The 23,431-nt window shown below is 46.8% G+C and overlaps 1 protein-coding gene across 1 annotated transcript in view; it reads left to right on the top strand.

Annotated features, from left to right (window-relative positions):
- Nucleotides 1–21,340: 21,340 nt before the first annotated feature.
- Nucleotides 21,341–23,431, top strand: part of USP10 (ubiquitin specific peptidase 10) — a 67,010-nt gene continuing 64,919 nt past the window's right edge. Inside the window, exon 1 of the mRNA XM_043435421.1 lies at nucleotides 21,341–21,571. Within this exon, the coding sequence (XP_043291356.1) occupies nucleotides 21,380–21,571 (192 nt within the window). The 5' untranslated portion in view covers nucleotides 21,341–21,379. The remainder of the gene's footprint in view (nucleotides 21,572–23,431) is intronic.

Genomic DNA, 23,431 nt, shown 5'->3' with positions numbered 1-23,431 from the left:
CGCTGAGAGCAGCCAGGGCAAGAGTGACCCAGAAGTTTCTGTAGTGGAATGAAGGGCTCCGGTGCGACAGTGCAGGCCCTGGAGTCCACGCCTCCCCAAACCTGTCTGAGCTTTTCAAAACCCAGGTTCCTGGGCCCCACCTCAGAATTATCGATTCTGAAACCACCAGGAGTGATGGTAGGGGTGGGGGGCCAAGAGGGGGGCTGAAAACTACTGCCCCTGGATTGCCTGAGTGTCAGCCATGCTTGGGAATCACTGGCCAGGTGGTTTTTTACAAGCAGGACAGAGAGACTCCTGGAGAGTGACCGAGGGTCACCAGCAACCCAGGCAGTCAGGTAAGGTGTGGGACTTCTCACCAGGGATGTCTCCCCACTGGCCTTTCTTCCTCAGGTAACCGTTTCTCCCGGTTGGTCATCTTCCCAAATTCTAGAAGGGAACAGGTAATCAAGGGAGAAAGGAAAACAGGCACAAGGCTCTTGATAAGCGTTATTCTGTAATTTGTGCTTTGGTCTTTTTACTGTCTCTTCTGGAACCCACTGTTTCTTAGATTACTGATGTACTGAGCCTCACGAATCTCCATTTATCACTCAGGAAAGAAGGGGGCAGGTGGAACGTGCCATTGTATTCTATGACCCCCGCTCTGAGACGCCCCAGGAGGCTCCCACATGAAGGAGGGCCCGGGGACCCCTGACCAGAGGAGGCTGTCGGAGCTTCTCCGCAACTCCAGCGCCAGATCCTATCCCTCCCGGCCGTCGCCAGGTAGTCCTGTGCTGGGGGCACACTCTTCAATAAGTCTCGAGCTGCTTCCCACCATTAAGGACGGGTGAGATCCTGGCCAGGCCTCCTCCCAGGGGTCGAGGTCTCCCAGTCTGTATGAGCTGTGATGGTGGATTCCGCACCTCCTCCTGAGATGCGTGACCACCCCTGCTGGTCCCGCAGTTACCAGAATTGATAGCAGTAGTGTGTGCCCTTTAAGGAGCGTTCGAGACTCCTGCCCAAGCCACCTGTCACACCAGGACAATGGGTGTGGAGCAGGTTTTAATCAGCAGCCAAGGGAGGCATTAGTGATCCGTGCTGTGGCAGAGATCTTACTGCAGAGACGAGAACACCTCTTGATTTATTGTTAACGTTGGCATTAGAATAAGCTCAGTGAACTTCTTCTTTTCCTTTTTTCCGTCTCTTTATGGCACTTCCTTCCCCTTCACTTGAAGGTTCACTGTGGTTTTGGTTGGCCTGTTTCCATAGTGACCAGGAGAACTGAGAGCCAGCTGAGAGTTGAAAACTTGGTAGCCAAATGACCGCCGCCTCTCATGAGATGGGTGACCTGTCTGCATGTTTAGTCTGTGGAAGTCGCTAAAGGCTTACAAACCCTTGAGAGGTTCTGCAAGGCATACAAATAAACCAAAAAACTGTCCACCTTCTTGGAGCTCCTTGATACAACATTTCGGTGTATTGAAGGCTCTGAGAAGTCCTGTGTCACCTGTTAACCCTCCATCAACCCTGCACCTCCAAACTGCATTGAAGGGGAAATTCTTTCGTCTCAAACTTAATCCAGCCGTCCACAGAATCCGCGTTATAGCACTACTGCCAACCTTGGGAGAGCTTACCCTCCTCCTGTTCCAAGGCAGGTGTCGTTGTTCCCTGAAAGGCACAGAACCTGTGGTCTGTTCCCAGCTCAGCCCAGGTCATGAGCAAAGAGGTGTTCATTCAACCAGAATCCAGGGGCAGATTGGGCTGAGCACATGGAAAGACCATGCTTGCTTTGAGGAGCAGGAAGGCTTTGACCTCGGGAGGAGGACAGCTGTGGGTTTCTAGCCCAAGCTAGCTGTTGTGCTTTTGACAGTAAGGGTGTGCTGCTGACCTCTATTCCGATTTTCTCGTGCCTTGATGTCTTTCTTGCCACTGTGAAGGATGTTTGTGATCTACGCACCTTAGAATCTGGTATGATTGAGGCGTGAGTGGGCTTTTAAAGGTAGGGTCGATGAGAAAAATTTCTTCTTGTAGACCCACTTCAAACAGTTGGCAGTGGCTTCACTGTGCCAAGAAAGGTTTTTCCAAGCTCTTTGGGGTCCATGGAGAGGAGCTTTGTGACCCGGGGGCAGTGCCTGCCTGGGTGGGGCAGTGGTGGGAGAGCGCAGCGTGGGACTGTGGCAGATTTCTGCTGTCTGCACTTTTAAGGTGGAAATCAGTGTGCTGTGCAATCCAACTAAGACTGGAGGAAAAGTCTGTAACCCAGGTGGGCAGAGCTTTGGGGCACACTTAGCAGGCGGCCCTTCAAACTGCAGAACCACAATAATATGATTTCCAGCCGCAGTGACAAAGGCTTGGGGTCTCCTGGCCGCCACGCTGAGACAGAAATGGTAACTTTCCCCATCGTGTTGTCAAGCTCAGCGCTCCCAGCTATTTGCCTTGAACTTTGACAACACCTTGATTGTCTTATTTTGATCTTTCAGAATGATGGGGTTTATTCAAGTTCTGTTTTTTTTTTTTTTCTTTTAAAGAACTAGAGTTTTAACTTCATGTGAGTGGTACGTTTTGAGTTAGATCCTCACCTGAGTTGGAACCCTGTTTGCTTAAGATGTTAATGTAATGACAAAGAAAGCTGAAGAATCCTTGTTACTTACAGTGGTCTGTCTGCTGTTTATACAGAGGTTATCTTAGCACCTTGCTTGTGTGTATGGCTCAATCTGTATTTCTAACATCCTGCTGCTTTTAGAAATCTAGACTGTCAGGTGGTAGGTCTAGGTCCTTCTAGGTCTTAATCTGAGCAGAAAACCTCATGTGTGTATTTTTATTCTGAATGCCCTTCCCTTTGCCCCTTAATCATAAGTTGGCCACATGGTGACTTAGTGGGAACTGCAGAAGTCAGCCCTAAAGGGTGTTCAGTGCTGGATGGCAGCCCAGATGCCCAAGGGAAGTGGCGTCCCTTGCAGGCCTGGGTCCCACTCTTGAGTTCAGGTGAGTTAAGGGCCTGGCCCCTAAGCCAGTAGGGACCTCTGGGAGACAGGCAGCCATGTAGGAAGTGAAAGGACTCCACTCCCACCCCTTGTATACCTAGTAGCCTCCTCCTCCTCTTACCCTTTCCTCCATAGCATGCGCCTTGGCCAGCATCTCACTGAGCTTGTGGCTCTCAGGTCTTCTGGTTAGAGTCTTGAGACCCCTGTTCCTAAACCTGGAGGGGCAGTTCCAGCCATGTGGCATGGACATCCTTGCTGTCTCCATGGATTCTGAGTACCTTCAAAGGGGAAGAGGCCATGTCCCTGACCTCCAGGATAAACCTCTGAAATGTAGGGCCACTCTCCAGGGGCTTGGAGAGCCCGCCCGCTGTGTCCGCCAAGCCTGGCAGTTTTTAAAGTTTTTGAAATGTTTTGATACTTTTTTATACCATTTGCTGATAACCATTTTGTAGTTGCCTGCCAGGGTTTTCATTTTCCATCTCCTCACCACCACCCCTCCCGAGGTCAGCGCCAGGGTCTTGTCATAGCCGCCTCCCATGGACATGACTCTCTGCCATGGCTACGATCTGATCCATGCTTTTGAGTTGTATGAGGTCACACATAGCCCAGGAATGTGACTGTCTTGGGCCCCAGCTGAGCAAAAGGGCAGTGTGTGTGATGAGGATGCGCTAACACCCTGAGACATTGAACATTTCTTCCAAAGCTCCTACCTCAGCAGAGTGTGCAGAGTTGAAAAGATCCCTGAGGGCCGATCCATCTGTCACCTTTCCAATATGGGTCATTTTTCAACCCAGGGCCTGGCTGGGTCTTGAGTCACTCTTGTCCGTCCACCCTTTCTTTTATAAAGACACATTAACTTGAAATCCAACAAAAGCTGTAACCTAAACCATCCTGCACTTTACAGAGTTTTGGAGATCGCTCTTTTTTTTTTTTTTTCATTTTTACACGGGTAGAATTTGTGGCTTTGCAGGGTGTTCGGTTCAGTGGTCTCAAGAAATTGTAGTTTGGTTGCCTTAGAAGAATTAATGAATGTACAAATTTGGGGGCGTGGGGCCGGAGGAGAAAAACCTTCCTGTGTCAGTTTTCTTTGAGAAAAGGAACTCTACTTTTCCAAGTTACTCGAGCCGTCTTTACAGGTTTGCTTGTGATGGAAGGAAAAAGCCCTTTGGATCAACTGAAATGCATCATTACTACCAGCTCCCTTGCAGAATTAGATTTTTGATGATTAAGTATTGATAATTCATTGAGTATGTTCTGGCTGTTAATGTTACTGAAGCCTGTTACCATGTGTGCTATTTTTTTGATTTGTTGCTTTTATATTGTAACTGTATGACACCCAAAGCTTTTCTGTTTCTTATCTCTTCTTAGTTAATTTCCTGCATGTTGAATTTTTTTCCCCTTCTGTTTATAACTCCATGAAGTATTCAATTCTTGAAACACATTAAAAATGACTTGCCTGCTAGGGTATGGCTTATTTTATAATTAAAGCCCTAGTCTTGTGTGGTTATTGTAGTAATCTTCAGTCCTATTTTCTCTGCCCAAATGAAAAAGGACTTTGCATGTTGAGCCCAAATATAATTTGGAAGTTAACCAGACTGCCTTTCGGTGTCATGGGAGGCAGGGGCATTCCCAGTCAGCTTTCACTATGCTCCTAATTACTGTATTTTACCAAGTTTTGTTCAGTTCCTTAATGACAGCCCGAAGTCCTATGACCTGAAATTAAACTATTTGCCTAAATTTGTGTCAGTTGGGATAATCTGATTAGAAAAGAAAAACAAGCAATGGGTTATCTTTATCAGAAAGATAGTAGCATTTCCTTAAGAACAGAGTCCCTTTACTGCCCTTAGGGCCCAAGAAGAGGCAGATAGATAGCTCTGATGCCCTGCAGGGGTTTCAAGGCCACCACCAGCAAGCAGACAAGCCCAGACACTGTGGTTAGGCGTTGCTCCCCTGAGCCTTTGGTAATTCAGCTTTGGGAGAATGGTGGGAAGAACCTGCCTGCCAGTTTCCACCTGTAAACTGGATTCAGATTTGCCTCTGAGCCACTGAGCTGCCCCAGATGGGATACCAACTAACAGATAGTAAATTCTCTTGGATTCTTTTACTTCCAGAAGAATCTTAGGTTAGAAATGAGACGCCTCCCATTTTCCAGATGAAGCACCCAAAGCTTGGGCTAATTATATTACCCACATTGGACTACCTCACCTCCCCAGAAGGTCCACGTCCATTTGGGTCCTTTGAACAGAGAGAGAACCTTAGACAAGGACTTGGAGGCAGGCGGCTGACCTGGGGAGCTGGGAAGCCGAGCGAGACCAGGAAGGAGGAAAAGCTGCTCACAGGGTGCTTTATCTGTGTCTGAGTAGTGAGTCACCCCAAGCCGTGGCTTAAAGCCATGGCAGTTATTTTTGCTGACGAATCTCAGGGTTGACTGGGCTCATGGAAATAGCACTGTCCTGGGTCTCACAGTCACAGCCAGATAGGAGCTCCCCGAGACTTACTACACGTTGGGGCCTGAGACAGCTGGGGCCCCTCCCCCTTCATTTCTTTCTCTCTGCTCTGCTCCCCACATCCCCCTGGTCTCTCTCTTTCCCCCAAAGTAGTAGGGTTAGTCACTCAGTGTTGGCTGACTCTTTACAACCCCGTGAACTCTAGCCTACCAGGCTCCTCTGTCCATGGAATTCTCCAGGCAAGAATCCTGGAGTGGGTTGCCATTTGCTTCTCCAGGGGATCTTCCCAACCCAGAGATCGAACCCATATCTCCTGCACTACAGGCAGATTCTTTACTGTCTGAGCCACCAAGAATCCGCCATATCTCTCTCCAGGTCTTTCTTTACCAAGTGTCTTACCTGGCAGCCAAAGTCTCCCAGAACAGGTGTCCCAGGTGTGACTAGCAACAGCCACGTGGCTGCCATGTCCTGCTCCTCGAGGGCATCACAAGCAACCCCCCTGCAGTCCCATGGTTAACACTCTGAACTCCCAGTGCAGGGGGCATGGGTTTGATCCCTGGTCAGGGAACTAAGATCCTACATGTGGGCAAAAGCAAAGATGCCCTAGGTTGGAGGTTGAGGGATGACAGAGATGGCACCTTTTTTGAGGGGTATCAATGAATTGGAAAGTCCCACAGCAGCCAGTGTATCCTCACACACCCTCTGCCCAAGGAAGGAGGGTGGGAGCTCCCAGAGGCCCTGGCGACGTCCACTCCAGGGCTGCCCTGCTCAGAGCTGGCTGTTTAGAGAGCTCCCACCCTCCTTCCTTGAGGCAGAAAGAAGCACCCTGTGTGATGCAGGGGCATCCTGTCAGTGTGTGGCCAGCCCTGAAGCAGAATCAGAGGAGGGCAGAGGGTCCGTGTTGGACCCCAGAGGCACCTGCTACTCCTAGTACTTAACCTAAGTCGGCCAGCTCACACCCAGCTCTTTCAACTGCTTGGAAAAGGCCACCATGCACATTCCCTGCATGGGATGTTAACGCCCCCAGAAGGCGCTGCTGGGATGCAAACACCAGAGAAAGGGATATTACTCAACCACGAACAGGAATGAAGCATGACAATGGTGACAGCATGGATGAAACCTTGAAAATACTGTGCTGAGTTGAAGAAGCCAGGCACGAAGGGCACCATATTGTGTGATTCTGTTTACATGCAGTGGTCAGAACAGGCAAATTTAGAGACAGAAAATGGGTTAGTGTTTGCTTAGGGCTAGGGGAGGCGTGTGATGAGAGAAGACAGGAGTGCAGAAGTTAAAGGATATGGGTTTCTTCTGTGGTGATGAAGGTACCCTAAAATTGACAGTTTGTGGTTGCACATGTCTGTGACTGTATGAAAAGTCATTGAATTATATGATGTATGAATCATATCTCAATACATTTGTTTAAAATATCAAAGCAATACTTTACCCCAGAGACTTTCCTGGCAATCCAGTGGCTAAGACTCTGAGCTCCTAATGCAGGGGACCCAGGTTCGATCCCTGGTCAGGGAACTACATCCCACAAGCTGCAACTAAGAGTTCACATGGTGCAACAAACACCTGGCATGGCCAAATTAATAAATAAATATTTTAATTAAAAAATGAAAATAGTAATTCACCCCATTCTCTGAGTTTTGTTTATTGGTCTCCCAGATAACTACAGGTTGAGATTCAGACTAGAAACCCCTCTCCTTGGGTTCTAAAATTGGGGTTCTAAAAAAGTAAGAATAGGATTTCCCTGGTGGTTCAGTGGTTAAGTCTCCGAGCTCCCAACGCAGGAGACACAGGTTCCGTCTCTGGTCTGGGAGGATTCCACATGCCACGGGGCATCTAAGCTCGTGGGCCACAACTACGGAGCCTGCAAGCCCTAGAGCCTGAGTTCTACACCTAGAGACTAGCTCCATGGAACTAGAGAAAGTCCGCGCAGCAACGAAGACCCAGTGCAGTGAAAAATAAATAAATATTTTTTAAAGGGTAAACATTCTTATAAAAACAATTGTTTTTTAAGAGTAGCATTAAAAAAAAAAAAAAAGCCTTGATTTCAGCCCTGCCAAGGGAGCGATTCTGTGTGTGCAGACCTCGGGGTATCCTTCAGAGGGCGCTCTAGAGCAGCAGTCCTCAAACAGTGGTTCTTGGATCAGCAACATCTGCATCCCAGGGAACTTGGGAACGCAGATTCTCAGGCCCCACCCCAGATCCGCTGACTCAGCCACTCCTGGGGTGGGGCCCAGCAATGTGTGTTTCCATGAACCCTCCTAGGGAGTCTAAGGCAGGCTCGACTGAGGATCACTGCTCTCTAGATGGTTCTGTCTCCTTTCTGCCCCTGCAGGCTTTCCTGAGCTATGAGTCTGCCAGATCCCCAACAGCTGTGCCCGGTTTGCACTGACCAAACCTGAACCACGGGGCGTCCCTCTGGTTAAAGTCCAACTCAGCCCGGGGGTAGCCAAAGACTTGGGCTCAAGAAGGCTGGCGAGGTCTCCTTTGCAGGGCAAACCTCTGCAGGGCCACACACCTGCTGCATCCCAGGGAAAGTGAACCTCATCTGTGCACTTGCTTGTTGATGGGAGGCAGGAAGTGCTAGGGTGTGGCCCGACCCTTTGAATCCTCTCCAGCATCCGCTGGTGCTGGGACTTCATGCTTGGCTCAAGTGGAATCTTTTGACCAGGCGTGCCATAGCAGTGATTCATCTTCCCAGGGGTCACCTAAAGGCACTAAAAATATCACTCCTGTCTGCAGTTCTAAGTGCCTCAATGCTGTGGGCTTTCTTTTTTTGTTCCAGACTGAAATTCAAGAGACCAGGATTCCAGTCTGATCTTCCTAACTAATTAGCCTCAAACAAGGCTCTGCTTGGTGTCTCCTCCTTTTAGAACAGGGACTAGATCTCACCTCGGCCACATGGACGGAGCACAGGGCTGTGCTTCAGGAATGTGGCTTTTTGCTTTCACTCTGAAACATGCCACCTGGACAAGAGATTTTATCTCTTAAATCTCAGTTCTTTACACTGTGGATGAGATGTCCCTCAGAGTGTGACCTGCCTAACCCTTGTCTCCTATGCAGCTGCCCCAGAGGAAAATGTTTAGGCCAGGAAATGTTTAGGAAACTCTGAGGTGAGATCTTCCTCTTGGAGACTCACATCAGGCTACACATTTTTATATTATAGCCTCTGAAAGTCCCATTAAAGACACCTATGTAACTTTGGTTAGGACCCTTCCCTGGTGGCTCAGATGGTAAAGAGTCTGCATGCAATACAGGAGACCCAGGTTCCATCCCTGGGTCAGGAAGATCCCCTGGAGAAGAGCATGGTAACCCAGTCCAGTATCCTTGCCTGGAGAATCCCATGGACAGAGGAACCTGGCAGGCTATAGCCCATGGGGTCGCAAACGGTTGGACACAACTGAGTAACTAACACAGCTCCGGTTAACCCAAGGTTTCTCAAGCTTGTTTGTGCCTCCTTGCTAATAACTATAGAGGGCTTCCCTGGTGACTCAGTGGTAAAGAATCCACCTGCCATTGTAGAAGACATGGGTTCAATCCCTAGTCTGGGAAGATCCCAGATGCCTCGGAGCAACAAAGCCCAAGTACCATAATTATTGAGCCTGTGCTCTGGAGCCTGGGAGCCGCAAGTACTGAACCCCAGACACCTTAGAGCCTGTGCTCTGCAACAAGAGAAGCCACCACAAATGAGAAGCCCATGCATCCTAAAGAAGAATAGCCCCTACTCACGGCAACTAGAGAAAAGCCCATGCAGCAAGAGAGACCCAGAACAGCCAAAATAAATAAAAATAAAATTTTTAAAAGTAAACAAAAGTAACTGTAGAGATTTTATGTCATCATAACACCTTTTAGGAAACAGGAAGCTAAAAGATTTCTGTGTCTCATCAACTCTGACAAAGATTTGGTGATATTCCCATCACCCATTTGGAAAGATGTCACAGAGATGTCAAAGAATCCTCCATAGGATTCCTCATGGAGGACAGTGGCATGATGTGGTTACTATGTTTTAAGGTCTGGCTCTCAGTTTTGCGTATCTAGAATCTTGGTCTGGTTAATGCATATGTGATGGTTAATTATATGTATCAACTTGACTGGGTAACAGTGCCCAGATATTTAGTCAAACATTACTCTGAGTATTTCTGTGAAAGTGTTATTTGGATGAGAGGAACACTTAAATCGGTGAACTTTGGGTATAGCAGGAGGCTCTCCATCATGTGGGTGGGGCTTCAATGAGGTGAAGGCCTGACTAGCACAGAGACCAACCTCCCCAGAGCAAGAGGGAATTCTGCCAGCAGACAGCCTTCAGACCTGAGCTACAACACACTGGCTCTGCTCAGGGTATCCAGCCTGCCAGCCAATCCTGCGGATTTGGGGCTTGCCAGACTCTGTAATTGCATGAGCCAATTTCTTAAGATAAATGTCTCTCTCTCTCTCTATACACACACACACACACACACACACACACACACACACACACTTTCTATTCGTTCCATTCTCTAGAGAACACTGACTAACATAACAGCCCCAAGAAAACAACTCAGGGAACTGACTACATGAGCCAAATTCTGGAAGAATTCAGCCTAGGGTCCTGTGTACTGTCCATCCTTTCCCCTTTTTAAAAAATCTTAACATAAAATATAGTCAAGCCTGCAGGTGGCCAGGGCTCTGCATGCAAAGCTTTCTTTTTTTTTTTTGCAAAGCTTTCTTTACTCTTTATCTGACTTGCTTTGCCACCACCAGTAAAATGGCAGCGGTTTTGGAAAAGCAGCATTTTTTTCTTTTTCTGTCTGCGTGGCATAGCATGTGGGAGGTCTTAGTTCCCTGACCAGGGAGTGAACCCTTGCCCCTGCAGTGGAAGTTCAGAGTCCTAGTGCCTGGACCGCCTGCAGTGGAGGCAATGTGGTCAGGTGCCCCTCTCCTTTTCTGGGAGGCTGCCTTCCCTGGAACCTGCACATGCTGATAAATTAAAAATTATTGCATAACTAATATATCAATACTGCTAATAGCGGCAACACTAACTTACATGCAAAATACTTTTATTTAATCATAGAGCAAGCACAGCATAGTAATTACCTACCCAATGGTAATTATGCTTTTATTATTTTTTAATCCTCTGTGAAAAGAAAGCATCTTAAATTGGAAAGAAACAATCCATGTCACAAGCCAGTTAGTCAAAAAATGTTTGTTTGTTTGGAGAACCCAGAATGATCATGGTAATTTCCACCCCTTATAAAGCGCTTATCATGGACCAGGCATCATGCAGAGCCCTGGGGCTTTGATGTGTCCTCACGGCCATGATGCAGATGCATCTCATAAATCATGATTCGAGATGAAGAAACAGAGACAGAAAAATTAAATCTCTTGCTGGGGGTGGGGGCAGAACTGAAATTGAAGCCTTGGAGCATTTAACTCAGAAGTAGAGCAAGGTAAGCCAGCATGTGGCCTAGTCAGTGTGGGTGTGTTAGTCACAGAGCCCTGTTGATGGGCATGAAGAAAAAGATAAGGCACTGTGCCTCTGAAGGAAGACTGTCACTCCCTTGGCTTGTGTTTCTCTCTCTCACCAGACTAAGCAACCAGAGAGGTTCTGTTACTGAAGGCAAGTTCGTGTGCCCGACGCAGTGAGGTCAAACAAACCAAAACCTCAGAGTCTGAAGCAGAGAAAGATTAATTGTAGGGTCAAGCAAGGAGAATAGGTGGCTCACGCTCAGAGAAACCCGAACTCACTGATGGTTGTTAGAATTCTCATAGGCAAAATTTAGGTGAGGGCTGCAGGAGGTGTGACTTTCTTCTGATTGGTTGGTGGTGAGGTAACAGGGTGATGCTCCAGGAATCTTGTGTTCAGCCTGAAGTTATCCACCTGGGTGGGGGCCTTAGTTTCTGCAGAAGAACCCGAAGATATTGTTTGAGAGGGAACCAGGACTCTACCCCAAGTCTACACTATTGTTTCTTGGCTGCTCCTTGCTTGTTTCTGGGCTTCCTTTGTGGCTCAGATGGTAAAGAATCTGCCTGCAGTGCAGGAGACCCAGGTTCAATCCCTGGGTCAGGAAGATCTCCCGGAGAAGGGAACGGCTACCCACTCCAGCATTCTTGCCTGGAGAATTCCATGAACAGAGCAGCCTAGCAACATACTTTCTTTCCCTTCCCTGATAGGCAACTATCTGAATCTGCCCTTTGGGATTCAGGGATGGTCAAGAGGGCTGAATGAAGCCTATTTCTTACAAATGAGAAATGGCGCACACAGAAAGGATTTGTACCATGGAGGGCACCACAGGTCCTACTCCATTTCACTTCTAATAATAGTTAAACACCTCATCTTAGACTGTTTCCTCTACCCACTAAAACAAATCAGAAATCCAAATGACATTAGAATAACGTTGCCTCTCTTACCTTTGACATCAGCTAACAGGTTCCATCACATTAATGTCTTTCCATTATTTCCCCTGTTAGCTGGCTCCTCTGTAGCATCCTATTCAGGATGGCTTAATTGGGAAGTCTATGAACTTTCTCTAGCTTCAGGCATGGCTATATCCAGGAGCTCACAAAGCATCTCCAGCCTGCGATTCAGTTGAAGGCTCTTAACTAGTATCAAGCCCTCCTGTCTCTTTGCGCTCCTCCAACCTCACCACCTTCCTGTCTCCAGCAATTTACCTGCCAATACCTGAGATGTCTTTCTAAAATGAAAATGTGGGGACTTCTGTGGTGGTACACTGGTTAGGACTCTGAACTTCCACTGCAGGGGGCATGTGTTCGATCCCTGATCAGAGAACTAAGATCCTGCATGTCACACAGAGCAGTCAAAAAGAAAAAAAAAGTTCCAGCATTCATTCTTTCAATAACTATACAGACTCTATTTTGCATCCTTCCTTGAATCCATCCCCCCACTCTGCTGCCTTCCTTATCAATAAGCTTAGTGGACCTCTGACATGGGTTCACTATTATATTTGAATGTCAAGTTCTAACTTTGTGAAAATGAAACTTACACACCAACAGTATTAATGTATTTATGGCACTCATTTGGTGGTAAGTAACAAAATGCCAGTCCAAAGTGGCAAAGGTTTGAAAGGGTTGGGGGTCTCAGTTCATGTGGAATTCTGAGTTGTCTGCAGATTCAAGCTGCTGTATCCAGGGACTCAAGAAACATTGTCAGCTATCTCTTACCTCTGCCTTTGTCTCTCTCTCTCCATCTCTCCATCTTTTATCTCTGCTGAAATCTGCTTTTTTTTTTTAATTGACGTGTAGTTGATTTACAATATTGTGTTAGTTTCAGGTGTACAACATTGCGATTCAGTTATACATGTGTACACTGGAGAAGGACATGGCAACCCACTCCAGTGTTCTTGCCTGGGATACTCTCGTGGACAGAGGAGCCTGGCAGATTACAGTCCATGGAGCTGCAGAGAGTCAGACATGGCTGAACGACTGAGCACGCGCACTATTACAGGATGTTGGCTATAGTTCCTGCTCGGCTCCTTCTAAAGTAGGGGTTCTCACGCGACCACAAGCTGCCCACCCATTAGAACCTTGGTGTGCCGTGTGTGGCTGCATTACAAGGCTGTCCGTCTCACTGGGCTCTGATCTATCCTGGTGTTACTGAGTCTAAGCTCATCCTGCTCACCACAGACACGTCAATAATGAAGAGATGAGTTTGGGGGGCAAAGAATAGCAGCTTTACTTGGAAAGATGGCAAACCAAGAAGAAGGTGGGCCCACCCGTGCACCAAAGAACCATTTTGTCTGAGTTAGAATTCAGACTTCTTTTACACTAAAAGGGGAGGGAAGAAAGCAAGACACTTTCTGGTTCTGGGCTGCCTCTGGAGGGGTGTATTAATTTCTTCCTTTCTGCAATCATTCACAGGTGGGCCTGACCAGGATGTTTCCTATGGGCTAAACAAAGCTACTAAAAATATATATTTGTGACATGCTTAATCTTTAGACTTGGCATGCAAACTTTTAGTTGAGGCATGTGGGATCTAAGTTCCCTGACCAGGGATCAAACCCAGGCCCCCTGCATTGGAAGAGCAGAGTCTTAGCCACTGGACTACCAGGCAAGTCCCCTCAAAACTCTTGCATTATAGTAATCAATCTTCACTTGAGAGTAGAAAGGATACTTATTTTTCTAGGCTAAAGAAGACTGAAAGAAAGCTATCCTATCTCTCCCCCACCCCCAGCTGTCTGTTTGGCAGAAAAAAAAAAATGTTAGATGAATATCAATGACAAATAAGAATTTCTTGGAAGAATGGGAAAGGTTGGTAGGGGTGACTGGATCAAGAAACACGAAAGAGTATTAAATAGTGATGTCACTGCTTTAACTCAGTGGAAACATGAACGCATGGCAGCTAATGGATTAGTCTACAGGATATAAGCTTCCTTTCCTCATGCCAGTCCATTTCAGTATCTATGCTGTGAGGCTGGCAGGACACACTGGACTTTCCTCTTATGTGATAACTGAGTTATAGAAAATCAATGATTCGTTCAGGGATTCAGAGTGACTTGAGGCCAGAATCAATGCAATCCAGACCCTTGGTACTTCTTACCTTGGCTTACTCCTCTTCTTGAGCACTTTCCCCCTGGCCAAGGTCCTTTAAGATAGAGGCACCTGTTCTGTGGTCTGGGGACAGTGCCCAACCCTGGGGAGGGCAGAGATGAGGAAATAAGTATGACAGAGAAGAGAGGAAATACACTGTATAGGTGTTCTGCTCCAGAAGAGACTTCAACTACACGAGTTCTGCCAGTCAGAATAAAAGGGCGAGAGGAGAAGAAATAAATGCATGAACACGCCCTTTGGGGAGCTGATATGAGAGGCAGCAACTTGCATTTCCTGGTCCATCTGCTCGCTTCCTTCCTTGGGCAGGTTGCTGGGCTGAATTTGATGTTGATGTTTAAAGATTAAATATACTTGAGATAACATGCCCTGCAGAGCAAGCCGTGATTAGGGTGGCTCCGGGGGGACAACCTGAGGCTCCATTCTGCTCTGGGATGAAAACCCCCAGAGTTGATTTTATTAAATGACACAGAGGGAAGAAGGCCACGTGACAACACAGGCAGAGACTGGAGTGCTGAAGTGCTAGGCCGAGGATCACTGGCAGCACCAGAAGCTGCAGAGGCCTGAAATAGATGCTCCCTCAGAACATCTGCTTGTCACAGCAGCCTTAGGAAGCTCATACAGCCACTAGGCAGGTTCTTTCTTGCCTAGAACACGAGAATGAGATTATTCAGATGCACAAATTTGGCTCAAGGGCTTTTACCCGACCCTTCCCCATCCCCACTCCTGCCCAGGGGACAGCCCTGCCAGGCACCCGTCCAACTCTCTACCCGCTGCCCCCAGCCCCTTCCCATTTTCCCTCTCGCTTCTCAGAGGACCTAATCAGATACTCTCATCTCTTAGATTCAATGGTTCTCAAGATTTCATCTTGTTTGCTTCACTTACTCCTTTTTCCTTCCTGTTGTTGTTGGTTTTTTTTTTTTTTTTGGCCTTAAATATTTTTCAAGCAAATCCCATACATCCCGTCATTTCACCTGGATATATTTCAGCATGTGTTAGTCGCTCACTAGTGCTCAAGTCTTTGTGACCCCATGGACTGCAGCCCACTGGGATCCTCTGTCCATGGAATTCTCCAAGCAAGAATACTGGAGTGGGTAGCCATTCCCTGCTCCAGGGTATTTTCCCGACTCAGGGATCAAACTCAGGTCTCCTGCATTGCAGGCAGATTCTTTTCTTTTTTTTTTTTTTTTGCAGGCAGATTCTTTACCATCTGAGCCACCAGGGAAGCCCATATCTCAGCAACATCCCTTGAAACATAAGTGAGGTTTTCTAGAACAGCCCCAATTCCACTAGCACACCCAATACATTTGTTGGCAGTTAATTCCCTGGTCTCCAGGCCTTACGCACACCACTAGATTGTCTCAAAGATGTCTTTTTGTATGAAATAATGCCATTTTCAGCAACATGGATGGACCTAGAGATGATCACACTAAGGGAAGTTAGACAGGGAAACAAACATTATATAATACTGCTTTTATGTGGAATCTAAAATATGATACAAATCACCTTATCTACGAAACAGAAACAGACCCACAGACATAGAGAACAGGTCTGTGGTTGCCAAGGGGGAGGGCAGTGGGGGAGGGGTAATTGGTGGTTTGGGGTTAGGAGATACAGGCTAGTGTATAGAGAATTGATAAATACTGGGGTCCTACTATAGAGCACAGGGAGCTATATTCAGCATCCTGAATCAACCACGACGGGAAAGAATATGAAAAAGAATCTGCTATATGTATAGCTGAATCCCTCTGCTGTACAGCAGAAATTATCACAACATTTAAAATCAATTATACTTCAATAAAATAAAAATTTTAAAAAGAAAGAGGGGGGGGGAATAAAGGATTTCCCTGGTGGTCTAGTGGTCAACATTCCATACTTCTGCTGCAAGGGCACAGATTCAATCCCTGGTCAGGGAAGTTGTGTGTGCCACATGGTGGGACCAAAAAAAAAAAAAAAAGTAAGAGTGTCTTTTTATGGTTTGACTCAATTTCCAAATCAGATCCCAAGCAGGCCTTTGGAAAACCTTAGTAGTGATTTGAAAAAAAAAAAAAGAAGTGGTAGTTTGGGCTTCCCTGGTGGTCCAGTGGTTAAGAATCTGCCTGCAAATGAAGAGGACATGGGTTCAATCCCTGGTCCAGGAAGATGTCATATGCCACAGAGCAACTAAGCTCATGTGACAACTGCTGAGCCCAAAGGCTGTAGAGCTCTTTCACTGAAACGCAGAATAGCCCCTCTTGCCGCAACTAGAGAAAGTTTGCCTGTAGCAATGAAGACCCAGTGCCGCCATAAATAAATCAAACAATCTTAAAAAGCAAAACTATAGTTCTATCTCATGAAACTGCTTTAAAAAACAAAGTGGTGGCTTGACTTCTTTCAGCTTTCAATACTGGAGGGGGTAGCCTATCCGTTCTCCAGTGGCTCTTCTTGACCCAGGAATCAAACTGGGGTCTCCTGCATTGCAGGCGGATTCTTTATAACTGAGCTATCAGGGAAGCCCCTCTTTCAGCTTCCTAAGCCCCCAAATGGGGAAACCAATAGTCTTCACCTCACTGGGCTTTGTGAGAATTAAAAATGGTCACTTGTTCATTCATTCATTCAAAAAATATCTATTGAAAGGCTGCCAAACATCTGGAACAGTTCAGTTCAGTTCAGTTCAGTCACTCAGTCGTGTCTGACTCTTTGCGACCCCATGGACCGCAGCACGCCAAGCCTCCCTGTCCATCACCAACTCCCGGAGTTTACTCAAACTCAAGTCCATCGAGTCGGTGATGCTATCCAGCCATCTCATCCTCTGTCATCCCCTTCTCCTCCTGCCCCCAATCCCTCCCAGCATCAGGGTCTTTTCAAATGAGTCAGCTGTTTGCATCAGGTGGCCAAAGTTTTGGAGTTTCAACTTCAGCATCAGTCCTTCCAATGAACACCCAGGACTTATCTCCTTTAGGATGGACTGGTTGGATCTCCTTGCAGTCCAAGGGACTCTCAAGAGTCTTCTCCAACATCACAGTTCAAAAGCATCAATTCTTCAGCACTCAGCTTTCTTCACAGTCCAATTCTCACATCCATACATGACCCCTGGAAAAACCATAGCCTTGACTAGATGGACCTTTGTTGGCAAAGTAATGTCTCTGCTTGTTACAGGTGTGTAAAACTATCAGGGAATAAAGGTAAGCTTCCTGGAGCTTAGAGTCTAGTGGAGGAGATGGATAATCCACACAGAAAACAAATATTCTGCACACTGTCATCCAGTGAGAAGTGCTGTGGAGGGGAAAAACAAAAATAGAACAGGAGAGACCGTGGTTGGGCAGAGAAGAGGTCCTTTCAGAAAAGTCCTTTTGGAGCGGGTGGCCGTAAGAAACCAGAGATCTGAGGGAGTAAGGGGAAAGAAAGTTCCAGGCAGGCAGAGTGGCACATGCGAAGTAAAGTGGGGGGACCTGCCTGGTGCCAAGTTGTCCTTCTCAAAATTCTTAGTGTTTTTTTTTTCTTTTTTCTGGCTGCATTGGTTCTTCACTGTTTTTTTGAGGGCTTTCTCTAGTTGTAGTGAGCAGGGGCTACTCTTTGTTGTGGTGTGAAGCCTTCTTACTGTGGTGACTTCTCTTGTTGTGGAGCACAGGCTCTAGCTAATCGGGCTCCAGTAGTTGCAGCATGTGGCTCAGTAGCCGTGGCTCACGGGCTCTAGAGCAGAGGCTGGATACTGTGATGCCTGGGCTTAGTTTGCTCCGGATCATGTAGAATCTTCCCGAACCCAGGATTGAACCTGTGTTCCCCTGCATTGGCAGGCAGATTCTTATCCCCCGTGCCATCAGGGAAGTCCTCAGATTTCTTTTCATTTTACAAAATTATTGCTGATCCCCAAAACTTTTGTTTTTGTGAATTCTATCTTATCACCATATACCAGTTAGGAATGAAAACCAAAATATTTATAAAAACGTATGACAATTTATTTCTCATAAATTCATTGTGTATCAGTGTAAAACATAAAATATTTTTAATGAAATATAACTTTTCAAAACAACAACAAAATGGTGTTGAGAAGAGTAGCATTGTTTTGTATTTTGCAGCTGCATCCTCATATCTGCTTGTGACTTCAGTTGCTTGTGATATGTCGCTTTGATTCAAGTGTGAAGAAAATCCAGCCTCACACAGGGCATGCAGCTGGGAAGGCAGAGAGGAGTATTTTCCTGAAAAGTATGGTTCTCAAAAAGGAATGGCCTTTTTTTTTTTTTAAGAAGAAAATTAGGAAGGGTCTTTTTCAGTAATTGTGTATATTTTTATTTGTTGCTTGCGAAAAGCAAATTTCTTAAAGGAAAACTGCAAAGTGGAATGTGAAATCATCTCAATGAATTTTTCAGTCTCTGTTAGATTAAAATCCACTGGTCTGTCTTAGTACTTTGAATGGATCTTTTATTCATGCATGATTTTATAACATCCTTCATGGGTCATTTGGAAAACACTGATTCAGTGAGTTATGCACACCTTCCAAATATGAAATGTTCCATTAGCATTAAAAAAAAAAACCCACAAAACAACAACAACACTCATTTGTTACTATCACCATCAATCTCATCAGAAAAGTCTTTAAATGTTGGGAAGCTGCTCAGCTCACAATGGTGGATATGTCTCCCCAATTTCCAATTTTTCTTAGAAAACTTGAATTTTATTATTGGCAATATCCTGTCAAACGCACCGTGCCCTTGCAAACATTATCTCCCTTTCCAAAAAGTCTGGGAATCATAACAATAATTTCCATCATTTATGGAGCTCTTGCTCTATGCTGAACATCTTACTAAGCAATTTACATACGTTTTCTTGTTATTGTATTCATTTCTACTACATTCCTGAAAGGTATCATTCCTCCCATTTTACAGAGGAGGAAACTGAGGTCCAGAGAGGTAGGTACTTGCCCAAGGTCACATAGCTACTGGTACTCTTCTATACTATCAGAGTTTCAGGAAAGAATTTTCCAGGTAGGATAGGTCTAACTGAAAAAGTCTAACCCCTTGAACCCAAGAATTAACTCCTGCTTGTCAGACCATGTAGCCATTGGTTTAGATGGGAAAATACGGGGCCCCTCTCAAGAGGTAGTTATCAAGGCTTAGCTCAGATGTTACCTCCTTGGAGAAAACTTATACCTTCCCTGGGATATAATAAAAAGTCCCTTATCATTAATTGATTTGTAGTTAAAAAGTGCTAGGTGCCATATTCCATGAGCTAGATATATTAGTTTCCTCCTGGCAACATGCTTGCAAAGTAAATTGTATTATTCCCCTGTGTTAATTTCCTGTTGCTGCTGTAACAAGTGGCCACAAATTTACTGGTTTACAAATTATTTTGCAGTTCTGTAGGTCAGAAGATTCACTGGGCTGAAGACAAGTCGTAGGCAAGGCTGTCTTCTTTCTGGAGGTTTTAGGAGAAAATCTGTGTCTTTCTAGCTTCTAGAACTGCATTCCTCCATCTTCAAAGCCAGCAGCCTAGTATCTTGAAATCTCTCTCACTCTGTCTTCCCTCCTCACTTAGTTGTTAACTTCTCTGATTGTCTGATTCTCTGGCTTCTTCCCTCTTTCTTTTTTAAAGGATCTTCGTGTTTACATGGGTCCCACCCATTTAATCCAGAATAATCTCTTTATCTCAAAGTCTTCAATTTAACCCCATCTGCAAAGTCCCTTTGCAATGTAAAGTCACATCTGTACAGGTTCTGGAGATTGGGAAGTGGACATTTTGGGGATGGGATGACTGCTTATTATCACACCTCCTTTTACAAAAAATTCACAGAAAATTTAAGAAAGTTTACCTGCTGAAATTCATGCAGCCCAGTGAATGGGGGTGTTGGGGTTTTATTTCAGGCTTCCTTTGAGGGGGGCTGTGGTAGGACTTTGTTCCAGTGTGCAGGCTCTCTGGCTCTCTAGTTGTGGGGTGGAGGCCCACAGCATGTGGAGGTCTTAGTTTCCCAACCAGGGATTGAACCTGTGTCCCTGCATTGGAAGGTGGCTTCTTAACCACTGGACCACCAGAGAAGTCCCTTTCAGGTCTTTCTTGACTGTGCTTTCCTCCCCTGGTTCTCATTGCAAGTATAAGGGCCTGCTAAGGACTGTAGGGCCTACAAGGAAGTGTGCTAGTTAGTTAGTTGCTCAGTCATGTCTGACTCTGCAATCCCATGGACTGTAGCCCACCAGGCTCCATTGTCCATGAAGTTCTCCAGGCAAGAATACTGGAGTGGGTTGCCATTTCCTACTCCACAGGATCTTCCCAACCCAAGGATCGAATCTCGGTCTCTTGCATTGCAGGCAGATGCTTTACCATCTGAGCCACCGGGGAAGCCCAGGGCCCCCAGTGCTTGCTCATATTTCCCTTTTCACATGTATCTCCTTGTATTGAAATCAAGTGGTGCCACCATTAAAAAAACAAACAAACAAAACATGCCGTTGAAATTCTCTGGCAGGCCAGTGGTAAAAAAAAAAAGAAAAAAAAAAAAGGAAGAAAATAAGGTGTTCTCCTGGTACTGTCTCTGTAAGTGATTTGAAAATTAGAACTGGGTCTCACTGATCATAATTTAGATTTTTTGTTCAAGCACCGTTACAATAAAAACCAGATGTAAGCCACCATAAGTCATCAGTGGGTTTTCATATCCCTCCCTGTCTTTATATATAGGTAGATTTTTTCCTGTGGTTTTAATCACAGCATGGATACAATATTATTGTTTCCCTAGTTTTTAAAAGTTGTTTCTTTTTTTTTTCTTTTTTTTGCCAGTGTGTTCACACTCATTTAATCTGCTCCTCACAGAAATCTTATGAGTTAAGAAATTTTATTAACCTTATTCACGGGTGACGAACCCAAAGACTCAGCGGGAGGGGCCGAAGCAGGTGGTACCCTGCATGGTCAGGTGGGGCTCACTGTTTCTGGAACCAATGGCCCGAAAACTGGTCTGTCCGCACACTTGCATGTAGGTGTGTGATAGGTAACACTTACTGGATGCTTACCATTTGCCAGGCCCCAATCCTAAACGCTTTACGGGTGCGTTTTTATTTTTTAAATATATTCTCCGATGCCTAGTTAAAGGCGTGGCACAGTGCAGGCGCTCAGTGTGTTTGTGGAATGAATGAAAAGTGAACAAACGAATGAATGGGTGGATGCGACCTCCAAAAACGCGACTGCTCTGAGATCTTCAGCTAGGGGTTTGGCGGAGCGGGCCGACCTCAGGCCGCAGCTCCCGGCCCGTACTTCCCGAGTCTCGCCCAGCACCGCCCAGGTGGCCTCCCAGAAGCCCGGGCCGAGTATGCGCTCTGGCCTTATCACCTCTGTCCCCCGCGCTTTCCCCTCCGGGCCCGGGAGCTCTGGTCTGCTGCAGGCGGGCCCGCATCCGCCTAGGGGTGCGGGCTCAGGGTCCACCCTGGCCGGCTCCCGCCGCGCACGCCCACCTGTCGGCTGCGCATGCGCAACGCACGCCTGGCGCGCCCGGCCTCCCCGCGCCCCGCGGCGCGCAGCCAGTGCGCAGGCGCGGCGGCCGATGTGAGTGTGTATGTGCGGGCGAGAAGATGGCGGCGGCGGGGGAAGCAGCGTGAGGAGCCGGACGAGCGCCGAGGCTCATTGAAACGGGCCGCCATGGCCCTCCGCAGCCCGCAGGTAGCCGCCAGCCGGCGCCCTCGGCGGGAAGGGGCCCCAGGCCGCGGGCAGGCGGGCGCCGGGGCGGACGGGCGGGCGGGCGCACCCCGGCCCTGAGCGAGCGTGTGGGAGTGGGGGAGGGCGCCGGGACACGCTGCCCGGGACTAGGCCCCGAGCCTCCCGCCGCCTCCGCGCCTCGGCAGCCCTCAGCCCGGCCCGCCCCGCCCCGCGCCCTAGCCCGCCGGGCCCCACCTCGTGGGGGCGGCGGAGAGGGGGCGCCCGGGCCGGCCTGGAGAGGGTATGGGGGGGGCGCGAAGGGGTTAACCTCAGGGCTGGACCGCGGGGCGAGCCGGCGGTAAGGATGGGGCCCTGGCCGTCCCGGGAGGCTGCCGGGGGGCTTCGGGAGGCCCGGGAGCGGCAGAGCCTTCCACGCCCTCCGGCTGCCTCTCTGCCCGCAGCGAACCACCAAGATTTGGGGGTGCACCGTTTTCCCCGTGGCACTAAAGGTTGCTTTCGCAGTTTGATTGACCCCGTGGCGGGGGTTTGGTGGGAGTGAGGGGGATTGCTGGTTTCCTGGCTTTTAGATTGAAGTGACTGAGGAGCAGCTTAAGGTTACTGTTGCAAAGGCGACTCGAAATAACTCGCCCGGACCGTACTTTTATTAATACCTGCCTTTGAGTGACATCCTTTGCATGAATCCGTCTCAGCCCGGCTGACACTGTACTAACGCACACTGTCAGAGCGGTCTCTCAGGCTTAGGGGCCACTTAATCCCGTAGTGGAAAGAAAGGAACGAGCACGCTTTTAGGGAGATAGTGTAGAGTTGAACTCAGTCCTCCCTACTCCCCCAAATACAGTTGCTCGGTTTGAAAATCAGCATGTGGTCTTATTTGTCGGGCTTTCTGTGTAGACCACTAATTTGTCGACTTCCAATCCATAGAAGTTGTTGCACTTTTTTGTATCAACTCAGTGTGTTGTAGTATTAACTTTGTATTAAATATAGGGAAGTGGAACAAAGTAGCTATTGGAAAACTGGTGGCCGGTAAATCATAACCCTTTCTAAGCAGTTGGTTTTTGTTGCCCTTTTGGGAATGGAGTAGGTTTTAATAACTTGTAATTAACGCGTGTCGTGGAATTTAAGAGGCGATAACTTAAAAATGAGATCTTACAGGAAGCTGCAGTTTTGTTAAATTTTTGGCGCTTCGGTTTACTTTACAACTGTCCTTCCGCCTTTAACTTTTTGTTCACTAGTACCTCTGCTTTTGAAAGTAACTCAATAAAGTTCTATGCACACACAAAAAAAAGGGCTTAGTGGTTGAGTAAGTTTTACAAGTGTGTAATTCAAAGATTTCTTTCCTTAAGAGATTTAGTATTTGCCTTTTTCTCAACTTAAATTTTAAGATAGATAGCTACAAAATAGGTACAAGGTTCATTGTGAACGAATGGGTCGTAGTTGTAGTGATTTTGAACAGAAAGAAGCATGTTTAGGCATAATTCACTTCATTATCATAAGCACCAGTCGCAGGGCAAAATTGAAATGTTAATGAGCAGTGATAATATGTAAACATGATTGTAATTTCGTTTTCTTTCCTTGTCTTAGTATTTGTTTTATACAGCATTATTGCCTGCATATTGTACATCTTTGGAAAATTAAGGTGGCAACAGTTAGCCGAACATAAATGTTAGCAACACTTTGGGTTTATTCTTTTAAAGTATGATTGAAATGCTTTTAAGTTCTAGCATAGACAAGGTAGGAAAGGAAATGGTATGATTTCTCATACTTTTCATAATTTTCTTTTTGGAAGCGTAGTAATGAAAACAGGTAGTGAAATCATGTATGTGACAGGATTTAATGGTTGGATCCTGCTTAAGTCAGGCTGAA

This window comes from Cervus canadensis, chromosome 18 (assembly GCF_019320065.1).
Source record: "Cervus canadensis isolate Bull #8, Minnesota chromosome 18, ASM1932006v1, whole genome shotgun sequence".
NCBI classification, from domain to species: domain Eukaryota; kingdom Metazoa; phylum Chordata; class Mammalia; order Artiodactyla; family Cervidae; genus Cervus; species Cervus canadensis.
Note: the sequence above shows the minus strand (reverse complement) of the source record. Positions and strands in the feature narration are given on the sequence as shown.